The 13,811-nt window shown below is 46.3% G+C and overlaps 1 protein-coding gene and 1 pseudogene across 1 annotated transcript in view; both read left to right on the top strand.

Moving 5' to 3' along the window:
- The window catches only part of LOC149355770 (uncharacterized), a 37,733-nt gene extending 30,546 nt beyond the window's left edge, over positions 1-7,187 (top strand). Inside the window, exon 2 of the mRNA XM_089576184.1 lies at positions 6,842-7,187. Within this exon, the coding sequence (XP_089432310.1) occupies positions 6,842-7,187 (346 nt within the window). The remainder of the gene's footprint in view (positions 1-6,841) is intronic.
- A 90-nt stretch (positions 7,188-7,277) lies between these two features.
- Positions 7,278-8,159, top strand: LOC149355769 (aurora kinase A-A pseudogene; annotated as a pseudogene).
- Positions 8,160-13,811: the final 5,652 nt, after the last annotated feature.

Below are 13,811 nucleotides of genomic sequence, written 5' to 3'. Positions count from 1 at the left end.
CAAGCGTACGCACACAGGCAAAAAACTTTACAGATGTGAAATGTGCCCATATTCTTCGATTCAGAAAGGGCACTTAGACCGTCACTTTTGTACGCATATCAGTGCAGATGTCTTCAACTGTACTCTATGTACATTCGTGGGTTCAAGCACTGAGAGCCTCAAAGAGCAGATGTCCGGACACGGGGAGGGAATTCTTCACAAACGTGCGCATGTGATGACGATGCCTAATAGTGGCCCACGTTTCTCCACCGAAATAATTATCCACTTTTTGTGGACAAGCGCGAGCTATTATGTTTAATGTATGGCGGACAATAGGTATTTTTGTACTGAATTTTTGTATAGACGTTTGCAGTGTGGAGCCATTAACATTCACCGCTTACTGTTGCATGTTCTCATTAATTAGAGTTATTTTAGCAGTAGACACAACGCATCAGGTGCTTCGGTTTTTACGTGAACAGTCAGTAGGTGTACATTGTTGGTGAAGTTGATACCAGAAAAGTAGAGACTGTGGATACCACGGTCATTCAGCGTAGCTCTATCTTGCTTCAAAGTGCAACTTGTCGAAAAAAACATGAAATTTGACTAAAGCTAATAAACACCCTCGGTGACACGCCGAACCATTTGTTTGGAGACGGCCTTTTAGAGTTACTTAAATGGCAAATTCGTTGCCATACTTTTACTTGCCGCGTTAAAATTGCCGCGACATTCTCGACCTGCGCTACATGTATTTACAACGGGGCTTCTCAGCTACAGTTAAACATTTTGTCTATTCCATTCCAATGTCAGGAACATCTTAATACAGCGCAATACACAGGACGAGAGAAAGAAACAAGAGACGACACGAGCGCAATCTAACAACTGAGTTTTATTTCTATAAGGGTTACTTATATACGCACCAAACACAACGATAAAACACAGACACATCGCGCTGTATTAACATGAATCCGTTCCAACTTGCCCAGTTTTCTGTTCTAGTCAGGAACATGTTAGCAACTTGCTTGAATCTTTGATAGGATGTGGATTTCAATCGCTAACCGTCGAGCAATTTCCATGGTCTAGCCAGTATATCATCGGGTAGTGCATGCGGTAAGGACACGAAGCTTGAGGTCAAATCAACAAACATTTCGGACACCTCATATTGAACCGAATAAAAGGCTTGGCAAGCCGCTACGCAGTCGACATGCATCCTTCAGCCGCCGCCGAACCTGGTATGATTTTTCGATCAAATAGGACGAATAAATGGCAACTCCTTAATACTACCAATAAATGCTAACTATATTGCAGCGTTAAATATCTTTCTTGCCAGACCAGCGTTATCTATCGAAAACTTTTCCTAGAGTGCTGAAAACTTGAAGATTGTTGAGCATTGCCCAGCAGCGCGCCTCTTCTCCCATACTCAGGGACCCTAATCGCACATAGGCGGGAGGAATTTGTCCCCAACGATATAAAGCTTAGGACTGTCAAACGTGGGAACGAGCCTCGCTACAAGGCTTGGAATCAAACCGTTTGCGCTGTATATTTTTGAAGAAGACTGTACATGCTTATTTCTGGGGTTTAAGCAGTGGCAGCCTTAACTAGCCCATGTTGCAACCAGGGTGCGTGAAACGCCCATTGACTATGCAGCTATTGACGAGTGTCACGTGCCTCATCATTTAAATGAGCATGCTAAATTAGCTGAATGGTAAGGGGTATTAGGAATCCACTTTCGCGGACTCAGCATTTTTCCACAAATTCCTACTGAGAGGCCCATGCAAGATCATAAGAAACCAGAAAGATGTGTTTTTTTTTTCTCTTGGTTCGCTCTAATGTGTTCTGAATTTCTTTGTTTTCGTTTGTTTTCAAATGTACACCTTTACTGTCTATATAGGAGTGTCATTTAAAAGCAATATTTCAATTGTCTACTGTAATGCGTAAGCCTTATTCATCGGTATGTTTTTAAATGATATTTGATATAGCTGCGATTCACTATTACAGGAACTTAATTGCATGGATCTCAACTACCTTTTCGCTAGGAATTCAGATATTAGTGCAGTCATTCCTCTGTAACTATTGCTTGAAATGAAAATAAATCAATCACACCCAGGACTTGCTAGTAATTCAAAGCTTTCCGGGTATTTTTACATCTTCCACTTGAGCCGTGGTATTTTCAGGTTTTGCTGAGTATCTCAGTCCAACCTTTACGGAAAAGCCCGGGTGGGTGAGTTCTACGTGGCGTTCGGAGGAAAAAAGGGAATACTGCGGGTTCCTTCACCCATCACTGCATGTTCCTTACTTCCTGATAATGAGATAATAGCTTTTCGCAAGGGATCAGCCCCACTCCAGCTGAGAGAGGATGGTCGGCGATCTGACGAAACATTCATGCTTAGGCACTCGATGGTAAGTCTAGGGTAAGGAGATGTTGCAGTTTCGCCGCTATAGGCCGGGCGAAAAATCAACCACAGCACTTTGCTGGTTCTAGCTCAGTATAGCGAACCGCTTTAAAGCCAGACTGATTACAGGGCAAGGAAGGAGTGGTTATGCGTCATAACTTATGTGTCACGCATGGGCTATCGGAACACAAGGATTTTCAATGCGCTTCCATTTAGATGGGAACTTTTCGTAATCACCAAGATACGCATAGACTGGGCGGCAATAGAGGGGCTAATGTTTACACACATGGCCTATCTTTACTAAGGGGTACAGGAATTCTAAAATGACAGCAACTAAAGCTACACCAACAAGCAATTAAGAGTGCATGTCGAACCACCCTTTACCGAAAAAGCCTGTTGACAGGGCACATCTGACACCATTCGTAAAAGCTAAACGCATCCGGCGATAACTGGGAACATTTTTACACGGGACAGCAACATGGCCAAGTTGCTGCGGGAAACAGACAGCGGCGAGAGAACGCTGCGCATAACAAACGGCGCTAGTATATTGTGTACCCAGAGGAAATGACGCACACGCAGTCATAGGCAGTATCCAAGCCACATGTAGCTTCGATACTATCGTTTTGCTAATTTTGTTCATCTGTATTACCTATCGCTTGACAAATATGGAAGCATTGGGGTATTGGTTTCCAAAATACATTTTGACTGTATCATATAATTTAATGATGCTCGATCCTCAAAGCACACTGTGTCGCACATTTCGAGGTGGCTGTAAGCCAGATTTCCGGCCGGCATCGCTCGTAAAAGAGGTAGCACACTAAAAAAACCTATGGAGTACAACTATGAAGAGACGATCTGAAGGCTGTCTCCCTGCGTTCGTTGTATGGTAGATAGACGAAGCATACATTTTCCTTCTGCGCCCTCTGTGACAGAAGGAACGAGGAGACAGGCCCAGCATTGTGGTAGAAACAATACCTCCTCCCCACCATTTCCGGTTGAGGTCGTTGCCAATAGAAATGAGACTTCCACTGTAATGCTCAGGAGCATACAGAACATGTGTTGTTTACCTTGTGAGCACGATAAAGTTCACGCACTCTTCTGCGCACGGTTCAAAGGGGTCATCATCGGCGGTATCGTCAAATGCCATAGCTGACGCATACCTGCCGTTTGGAGAAGCAAGCCGTTTCAACAAGCCGTTCTCAAGAGGCGTTAGTGAAACTTATGCTTGGTTACTATATCGCTAGGATCATCGATCCGACGAGGCAGAGATTTAGTCTAAATATTAAAAAAATGCACCGTCCTAAAATTGAGCACATAAACTTGCTCAACAGCTCCTGAACAGACGCTCTCTTTATCTTCTTCGCTTTTAGCCCGGCCGCATTGCGGAGCTCTTCCGGAACAGCGGTTTGAGCGCACTCTAATACCGTTAGGAAAAGGTAACATAAAAATAACAGATTATCAAGGTTCCTTCACTGCAATAAACACTAGCATCCCTTATATTTTTCCTGCTTTGCTTCTAGCTTCTAGTGTTCCAGGCTTCTAGGCTTTCCAAAGTGTATGGAGTTTGTACCAGGTAGCGCCGGGCAAAGGGAGAGGCAACAGGCTAAATTATGTAGCAACAAACACAAAGCATTATAAACAGCTTCAAGTTTATTATTACGTATTCAGGTTCTTACAGCGAAGGGTACTAACTTAGTTAATGGTATTCGAACAAATGTTAATATTGGTGACTTCAATAATGTTTAGAAGAATCCATGATACGCTTTCTTGTAGGTCCATCAGAAATCGATTGCGCTTTTAAATATAATATCTACGTCACAATTCTATTCCTCAGCGCGTCGAGTGTCGGTATTGAACGCAGCTTTTTTTTTAAATATCGTGCCTAGCATTGACTGAGAGAATATCCGTGTTGGTCGATAGAATGGCAAGCAGCGCATTTCATCAACGAAAGGAACTAATTTGCACATGTGCCGACCCCTATACATGGTATTGCGATAAAATACCGCAGCTATGAAAAGAAGACCGGCAGATTCAGGATATCACTATACAGCCCGTTGTTTAACAGGGGCCCGGAAATCTGTTTTCTATAATATTCCAGACATAAAAATATCGATTTTATCAAACACTTGACTTATCCTAACAAAAGCATTTTACCTTATATGATTTGTTTTTGTAGAAAGTCTAAGGCATCAATCTGCCATCTCTGCGCCATCGTTTTCGGAGATTTTCTTTTTTCACGTGGTTTTCATTCTGCCGCCGTACTGGAGTTGCTGTGATATCACGGTAGCAGTGGTGGGAATTTAATTATTTTTTCTTAGCACTTTATGCACGGCTTCCATAGTTATTGAAGACGTTGTTTCGTCAGAAAATGCGCATTTGGTAATTACCACGCAACCCTTAAGCTAGAGAATCGGTTTCGATTTTTCTGGGTGATTATCTACCCCAACACGCCCACAGTGGTGAAGCATGCCACTATCGGCTATGCCGCCGTGATCGGAGCAGGCACAGGTACGGGATGCGTGCTGTAAGACGTTATCAGCAACCGAATCTTTTTGCTACTACGCGTGTGGCATGTGCTACGCTTATATTGGCAGGACAGCCGTAGACAAGATTCTTGTGCTGCCAATGGACGCCATCATTTTCAGGGCAATGGCGAAACGCGGTGCGGATGTTTCATGAGGGGCTGAGGGACTGCAGAAACATCGCGGCCGCGCGTGCATGATATCTAAAACGTACTGACTTTATGGCGGTGAGAAACATCGCTTAGGCTCTGTACGCCACTCTAATGTTAAAGCACACAGCAGTCGACTTTTGCACAATCTGAAATGAATTCGATTTTTGGGAAATGAAATCCATAGTTTCACACTTCTCGAAATTGTCCCGGCGATCTCTGCCCGTTCACGCAATCGTTGCCGCCTTGGGTTGCTTTATGGGAAAAAGTTTTTAAGACAATTGCAAGATTTCAAGTCCTTCTACCTACCTTACTGATTATCAGGCTACCCAGCCGATTGGCCTCGAATATCAAGTATATGGGCAGAGACGGATATCATATTATCTGTAGCGTAGCGTGGCAGCCACGCTCAATTTCGGGTGGTGAAAGAAGACAACGACTACTCTGAGGTCTGAAGCTCGCTTGCCGAAAGAACGCTGGGCCACGACTGTTCCCAGACGCTTCAAGGGACCCGGATTCAACTGAGCCCTAACCTCCTGTACTGTGGTTTCTGCGAACCAGAGATTTTAACTGGCGATGCATCTAAAAACGGCGCACAGTAAACATGCAAAACACAGGGAGAACGGACAGGACAAGAGCGCACCAGCAACTGAAGCTTGGTCGAAAAACACTTCTCAGTCGGTAAGCATGCGCCAGGAAATTCAACACGTGTCAACAAAATAAAAACCCTAAATAAACGCAATAGAGAGTTTTAGCTGAGCGGGTTTGTGAGCTCGTCCGCTCAGCGAGCTAGCGGGAGCGCTACTGCGCATGCGCGAAGCGCTCAGGCGGGAGCGCGCGAGCGGAACGGCTCCTCCGCCCCGCTCCCGCGCGAGCCAAGCGTTGTCCGGAGCGGGCCGACGAGCGGGCCTCGCGCAAAGCCTTCTGGGCTCGCGCTAGCCGAACCAAACGTAAACATTCAACATGGCGGCCGCCAGCGCGGGTCTTCCCTGATACTTTTTGGCATGGCGAACAGATCGCAGGCGGTGTCGGATAACTTGCGAACGTAACTCGATCACGATCGACGCTCGCACGCGTAGAGGATGAACGCACACGCTAGACAACGCTACAAATGCGTACACGCGCACGCTGCGAGGGGTGACTTGCGTACTCTTGGCTTGGCTCTCGCAGGGGCATACATTTAAATTTGTTTTGTAATACGAAAGCTTCACAGCTAAAACCAAATCTCTGTTGTTACCAGAAAGCATACAGCAAACGTAAACAGCTATTATTTATTTATTCACGCATATATCAGAAAAGCTTACTTATAACCACTTTCTGGCAAGTCCAGTTACCACCACTAGGAGGCGCAACGAGTCGCCTCGCTTGAGCGGACGGGGAAGACGCAGCGCTAAAACTCTACTCTTGCGCGACGCTCCGCTGTGGCTCCGCTGGGAACTGCGAGCGGAGAGGACAGTAAACCCGCTCAGCTAAAACTCTCTAATGTTGCTGTACGATAGACAAACCGACTAAACCAAGATTAACCCCTTTTTGTTTCTTCAATTTTCATTCCAATCTACTCAAAATGTCTAAATTTTTAGTTAGTTTTCCTAGATTCCTCAATTTTTATTGATAAGCAGCTTGACACTAGCCTGAATGAATTTCTATCCTATTTGGATCTGCCCCAAACCCTTGCCGGTCCCCCACCATGGGAATGTGTCAAGGCTTCAGAGGCAACTTAAACAACAACAACCCGAAGCCCGAGCCTTTCTTCCACGCGGCTCGTGACGCTTCCTCTTCATCGCGCGCTCCCATCGTCCAGAGGTGGCGCTGCTACACAACATTCTGGGCCGCTGCTTGACTGCTCTGGTAAGGACAAGAAGACGACCGGCAAGCGCGTCCTGACTCACCTCGAGGAGCTGCGCATCTCGCACCGGCTGCTGGCGGAAGCCCGGGGCATGCAGATGCCCATCTCACGGCTTGGGGCAGTGTGGCACGACGCGGCGGGCCTGGTGTTCGGCCACCTGCCGGTGCTGCTCTTTCTGCTGCAGTCCAGGGTGCTCCCAGACCACAGGGTGAGCGACGGCTGCCTGGCCTACCCGTACACCGCCCTCCACAACTGGTGCCAGCCGGCCGGGTGCCGTGAGTGCAGTGCATTACGCTTTTAGCTGACTCTCCTCAGGCGTCAGTAGTCTCGTGTGTCCGAAGCCTCTCATCGACATGTGTTCATTTCCCTGGCTTCAGCTCCTTACCTTGCAATGATCGACAAGGAAAACCAGCCACAGAATGCAAGGGCTGCTTATGCTATACAGAGGGCGGAGAGCACTGATGCCGGCTCCAACAAATAAAAATAACGAACTTGTAATGAAGCCTCGACGACTTCGAGATTGGGAGACCCTTAGGCAAAGGAAAGTTCGGAAACGTACACCTGGCATGAGAGAAGAAAAGCAAATACGTCATTGCACTGAAGGTTATGTTCAAGTCCCATTTGAAGACCAACAACGTTGAGCACAACATTCGAAGAGATACCGAAATTCAGTGACACCTGGGGCATCCTCATATCCTGAGCCTATATGGCTACTTCCGCGATGAGACTAGGGTTTATCTTATTCTGCAATACGCACCCATAGGAGAGCTATACATGGAGCCCACCAAAGCAAATATGTTTGACAAGAAATCCGCTACATACATCCACCAAGTTTGCAAGGCATTCCAGTACTGCCACAGCAAGAAAATCATATACCGTGACATAAAACCACCGAATATCGTGATCGGTTACAGCGGTGTGCTCAAGAGAGCAGACTTTGGCTGGTCCCTCCATGCTCCGTCCTCAAGGCGTTAAACCCCGTGGGGTATCAGGATTACTTGCCACCCGAAATGGTAGAGAACAGCGTCTACGACGAGCAAGTGGATCTCTGGGCTCTAGGTGTTCTAATCTACGAGTTCCTTGTCGGAAAGCCTCCTTTTGAATCGAGCTCCGCAAATCTACTTATGACAGGATCCGGCGTGTGGACCTGCAGTCTGCTCATGTCTCTGATGATGGCAAGAATCTTATCTCTAGGCTGCTGCAGAAGGAAACGAGAGAAAGGGCAAGCCAAGACCCAAGGATCTCAAAGAATGTAGAGTGTAGCATCTCCTAGCTGCACCTTTCTAGTGGACTTGTACATGAGTGCTTGCCTACGAGAATCCTCCATGTGTATCCGCCTGGGGAGCACTTTTGTGGTGAAGAGACAAGGCATTCAAAATGAACGTATTTTAAAGACAAAAAGAAGCATATACTTTGAAGACAAGTCCGTGCGAGTCATGAACTTCGATTGGGCTTCGCTCCAATCGCGGACACTCTTCGATGATGCATAGCGATAATTATACGTTTTTAATGACCCTTTGTGATTAATACGCTTGTAACTTTAAACATCATTTCTATTCATGTATTCACTAAACTTTTGGCCCGATTTATGCAATTATGTTTTGGAAGCGTGCACTGCTATATACTCCGATAATTAAAATGGGCCAACGGGCCAATACACTTGGCGACATTCTCAACCACATTCTTAAATAACAAAATGCGGTAGCATGTGGGTTGCCTTTTATGCTTTATGCAATAAGTGTCTGATGTTATGCTGCTTTTCCAGCCAAAACTCCAAACTTATGGCATGCATGAGCCATCACCTTGAATTTTTTAGTAGGTTGCATTAGATTATCATAGTGAATTATGCTAAACCAGCCCCTCTAATCCAGCTTAATTCACTGACTAAACTGAGTTAAATTGCAGCTAGAGTGTTTTTGTGCCTCCTATGAATTTATTTTAACTTTTGTGGTACTTTCTCCGCAGTTTTCTGGCCCTTTGTGCCGAATTTATAAGCGGGGAAAACGAGTTTTGAAATTTATCGTTTCGTGGCCTCAATAGGATAGATTTGGTGGGCAACCTCGCGTGTGTGACGTCGCTTCGCTGGACGCATAGCCGTCGATGTAATTTTTGTGTTTGCTGCTCAGAATTTCGAGCTGGCTTTTCGAAATTCGAGACATTGTCAATATCCCTCTTAAACTCGCCACTTTGGGCAATAAACGCCCACACGCCAGATTTTCCTATATTATCCATGACGTCGCAGGATGCTCTCTCGTGACGTCATCGTTTGGCTGAGACCCAGTACCTGTTTCGGTTTCATCATCTTTCTCGTTTTTAAATACTCGTACTTGGTATTTTAAAAAAACTGTATTTTTTACACCGCAGCAAAGAGACTGTGGTTTGGTTTGTGGAGTTCAAAGTTCCAAAGCGACTAAGGCTAGTCGTCGAGGATGCATATCGAAATTAATGCGTTTGTAATATACTTCGGGACAAATACTCTGAATCTTAAACATAAGTTGTATTCATGTATTCAAAAAAACCCGGACATGGCCTTTACTCCAATTTCTCGAGTGGACCTACTTCCAAGATGTTGGGATTCCTCAGATTTTAAAATTTGGCGCTGCCTTATAATTAGGCTACTCTTCGGAAGACGTCACAACCCTCTCAATTGCATTCATAGAACCTAGAGAGTCCCCATACCACTACTGGCGCAGTGGTGCAGGCTTTTTTGCGATGCCGCCGCGGTGGCTCAGCGGCTATGGTGCTCGGCTGCTGACCCAAAAGACGCGGGTTCGATCCCGGCCGCGGCGGCTAGAATTTCTTTGGAGGAGAAATTCTAGAGGCCCATGTACTGTGCGATGTCAGTGCACGTTAAAGAACCCCAGGTGGTCGAAATTTCCGGAGCCCTCCATCCACTACGGCGTCTCTCATAGCCTTAGTCGCTTTGGGACGTTAAACCCCATAAGCTAAACTAAACTAAACTTTTTTGCGATGCGCCACTGCGCGGCAGCTGACTGCTTCAAACAGATCAACCTGTGGGGCTGGAGATACCCAGCTTGCTCTTCTCCAGAACCCGTAAGGCTCATGCAATGCCTCACGGTGAGAATTTAAGAATTTCATTGAATTTATTAGAACTAACTTCATATCCGCGTACCATGGGGGGCAGGCTGCTCACAACCCGGTACGTATGAGTTCATGTGCCATGGTGGCCAGGTTGTGTCGACGTTGCGAGCTCACGTGACGTCTCTGAGCCAATCATTATTTTGCCACCTAGCACGATTTGTCAGTTAAATGTGGTGAGGAGGTAGGGATGACAACACAACAGGTGACTTCTCTCGACCCTTCAAGGAATTTCGGGACAGAGAAGCGATAACTATTTTGTGAGACGACAAACTGAATGCTCGTCACCAACTAAACTATGATGACGCGAAGTCAAGCAGAGCGTTATATATTCCCGTGCTTAATCTCAGAAAATGCAATTCATTTCATATCATTATGTGAGCCGAGACGATAGAGAAATGCATGAAACAACCTCTTCGCGTTTCATTTATTTCCTTGTATTCTGTCTTAATTTCATTTGTTCTGCGTTTTTACTTGTGTATTGGAAACTTTTTGTCCGCACATTGCCGCTAAAGTTGGTTATGCTAATCTACCGGCAAACTGCGTTAACCTTGTTTCAGCGCAGTACGGAGTGCCATTGTGGCCCACCGCGTGGCAAACGTCGAGTGCAAATAGCCGGACAGTTTATAGAAGCAGGTGCCCAACTGAAGTTACGCTGCAGATAACCGAGAACCCGGTCAGCTTCGTTGGTTCAACCAACATCATGCCTCAGCGGTCTACCCGCTTTACATTTTTCAGCCTGGTATGACCCGGTGCACAGACGGCACAGAGCACTACAGGCACCATGCAGGACACTCACCCACTAGCGGCATGGTGGAGTGGTGCGCCTTCCAGTAGCATAGTGCCGCTTTCATTTCGCGCTTTTCATAGGCAAATGCCAGCTGGTAAAATTGCAGAGTTTGCAATCTTCACCGTGCAACGTGTTGGTCGGTTTGAAATGGCTTCTATGGGCGCTAATCGTCATGCCCGCGGTTTCCTGCATCCTAGACTTTCGCTTCAGCGAAACAGGTACAGATGTGGCTTTGCAAAAGCTTCCTCGCGGTGCCACACAGATGGAATGTGTGTAGACTTTGTGCGTGGCTATGGGCGCCGCTGTTGGACACAGGGCAAGTTGAGTCTCCTGTGCTCACTGCAGTCTTACCTCAGCTGCTACCATGCAGTTCAATCGTGCATGCCTGCTGGCATTGACTCTGAAACGAAGTGCTACCTCAGGCCTGACTGGCGTCGTGCTGACATTGTACCCGACAGTTTCACTGCGTCTTCTCACTGCAGAGGGTGGATAGGATAGGATCGGAAAGACTTTTATTGCTCTAGAAAGGTCTTGGGCTAGCAGCAGACGAGAAAGAAGAGGTCCATCTTCCTTCTTCTCACAGGGTCCGTGCCCTTATTCCAGGGCTCCGCTGAGCTTTGCTGCTCGTTGGGCGCGCTGGATCAGACCTCGTTGGCAACCCAGATCGCCGCTGGAGAGCCGGCTCTCCCGCTGTTCTGCACGCGGTTCTTTACGAAAGCTATCGTTCTTGCTGCATTCCCACGTGATGTGGTACAACGATGGTTTGCTACCACACCACGGGCAAGTGTACTGAATGGCGTCGGGTAAATCTTGCTAAGGATATGCAGGTTTGGGAATGTTCCTGTCTGTAGTCTTCGCCAGTAGACTGCCTCTTGTTGATTTAGATCACGATGAGGCGGCGGATATCGGATCCGTACCCCCTTATAGTAGTTGAGAATGTCTTAGTACGTAGGGCCGATTCGGTCGGGTAGATCGTCCGATTGGTGCAACAGCGCCAATGCGTTGGGTGTGAACCACATCCACTGTTGGTGTTTGGTGTTGTGCTGGTTCAGTTCAGGTCTGTAAAATTTTGCGCATTGCGCTACTGAAGGTGTCAGCAGCCTTGCCAACTCCTCAGAAAATGACGCAACTGAAACGCTCCTGAACCCTTCTGTGAACTCTGCCACCTCATCAGAGCACCGAGAAGCACTCGCTGATGCCCTCCGCCCGGTCATCAAATTCTGCTGAGCTGCAGTGCGCGGGACATCGTAGCTAGCACAGTGCTTTTGAACTGAGAATTCCACTCTCAAAATAAATTATCTAGTTTTCCTCTTTCTTTCCCAAGCATATGTTATCAACGATACCAGGTGATCGAGAGCCTTGCAGCATTACCACGAGGTGACTTGATATTCTTGCCATTCATTCACACAATAGTGAAAACTTTCTAGCATCGTATCATTAAATACAGTTATTTAATGATACGTAGCCAGCCGCGCGAGCAAGTATGCAAGCTTGACGGTGCAAGTTGCGCCGCAACCACCGTCGACATATCTGCCTGCCGGAGCAATGGGGTCGTCGCGCCATACCAGCAGCTGATTTCGTTCACTCAAGCCTGAAATGAGAGCACCACAATCGCGGTGCGCGAACGCGCTTGTCACGTGACTGTTTTGTGTTTCGCGGACTTTGGAGCTCGGAAAAACGATACACATGAGGCTTTCTTTGTCGTAAATAAATAGAATGGGGGTTTCTGAAGGTGTTTTAGAACTTTGCTGAGGACATTTGCGGTCTTTATTGCTAATTAATTAATTCCAAACCAAAAAATTGCCTATGATGCGCAAGCCGTTTGGTAGGTGTATGTAAGTGGTTTCCCTGGCCTACCTGAAATATTTTATCTTTTCACTCTTGGCTGAAGTTAGTCTGCCCTCCCTGTATAACGGATTCTGAGCAGCGTGCCCAGCTTGGGACGCTTAAGAAAAGTTAGTTTAAATAAATTCAATGAAATTGCGAAATTCTCAACGTGAAGCATTGCATGAGCCTTACGGGTTCTTGGGAAGAGTAACCTGAGTATCTCCAGCCCCTCAGGTTGATCTGTTCGAAGCACTCACCTGCCGTGCAGTGACGCATCGCATAAAGGCTGCACCACTTGCGCCAGTAGTGGTATGAGGACTCCCTACCTATTAATGCGATTGAGACGGTTGTGACATCACCCGAACAGTAGACTGAATATAAGGCACCGCCAGATTTGAAAATCTGAGGACTGCCAACATTTTGGAAGTGGGCCCACCCGAGAAATCGGAGTAAAGGCCATGTCCGGGTTTTTCAATGCGAAAGCATTTCTAGGCTATGTCAGTGGGGTCGTGTCCCCAAAACGTGTCCCCAAAACGTGTCCGCAGCAGTTGTGACATTCTCAGAAAAGGTAGCATCAAACGAGTGGTTGTAATCGAAAGAGGATGAATTACGTCGATAGGATGATCAGTTAATTAATGAGAGCCAAAAATGTGGAAGAAAGATCGAAATAGCGCGGACGTCGAGAGTGGACGGGAAAACAGCTGTGGACGCAAAATAGTCCAAAAATAGGGAAAGGAGTCAAAACAAAGTTTAAAATGTATTTGATCAGTGACAGTTAATCGAACAAAAAAATTTCTTTGACATTAATTAATTATCAGCAAAAACCATTGGACGGTGGGATAGGCTGGATGGGCATATCGTAAGTGGACGCCAAAGCAACCACGGCGCCAAATTTGAACATCCAAAATGGTTGATTAAGATAAGAGAAAGTATAATGAGAGTAAATAAATCTACTTTAATAAGGCAGAAGATCATCATGCTGAAAACATGAATATAAATTGTGTTTAAAATTCAGTGTAGATATCCCGCAGGATTATACAAACGGGTCATATTCGATATGTTTCCTCGATAACTGTACACATCCGTTCGTTCCAGCGTAAAAAGCCGTTTTTTTAAATACCAAGTACGATGTATTTGAAAACAAGAGAGTTCACTGCGCCACCCGCATGGCAGAAATGCGTTGGCATAACTTTTCAAACTTCGCGCCAC

The sequence above is a fragment of the Amblyomma mixtum genome, chromosome 3 (assembly GCF_055824585.1).
Source record: "Amblyomma mixtum isolate Tamu chromosome 3, ASM5582458v1, whole genome shotgun sequence".
Classification (NCBI taxonomy): Eukaryota; Metazoa; Arthropoda; class Arachnida; order Ixodida; family Ixodidae; genus Amblyomma; species Amblyomma mixtum.
The sequence above is the reverse complement of the archived record's forward strand: the minus strand, read 5'-3'. Positions and strand labels throughout refer to the sequence as shown.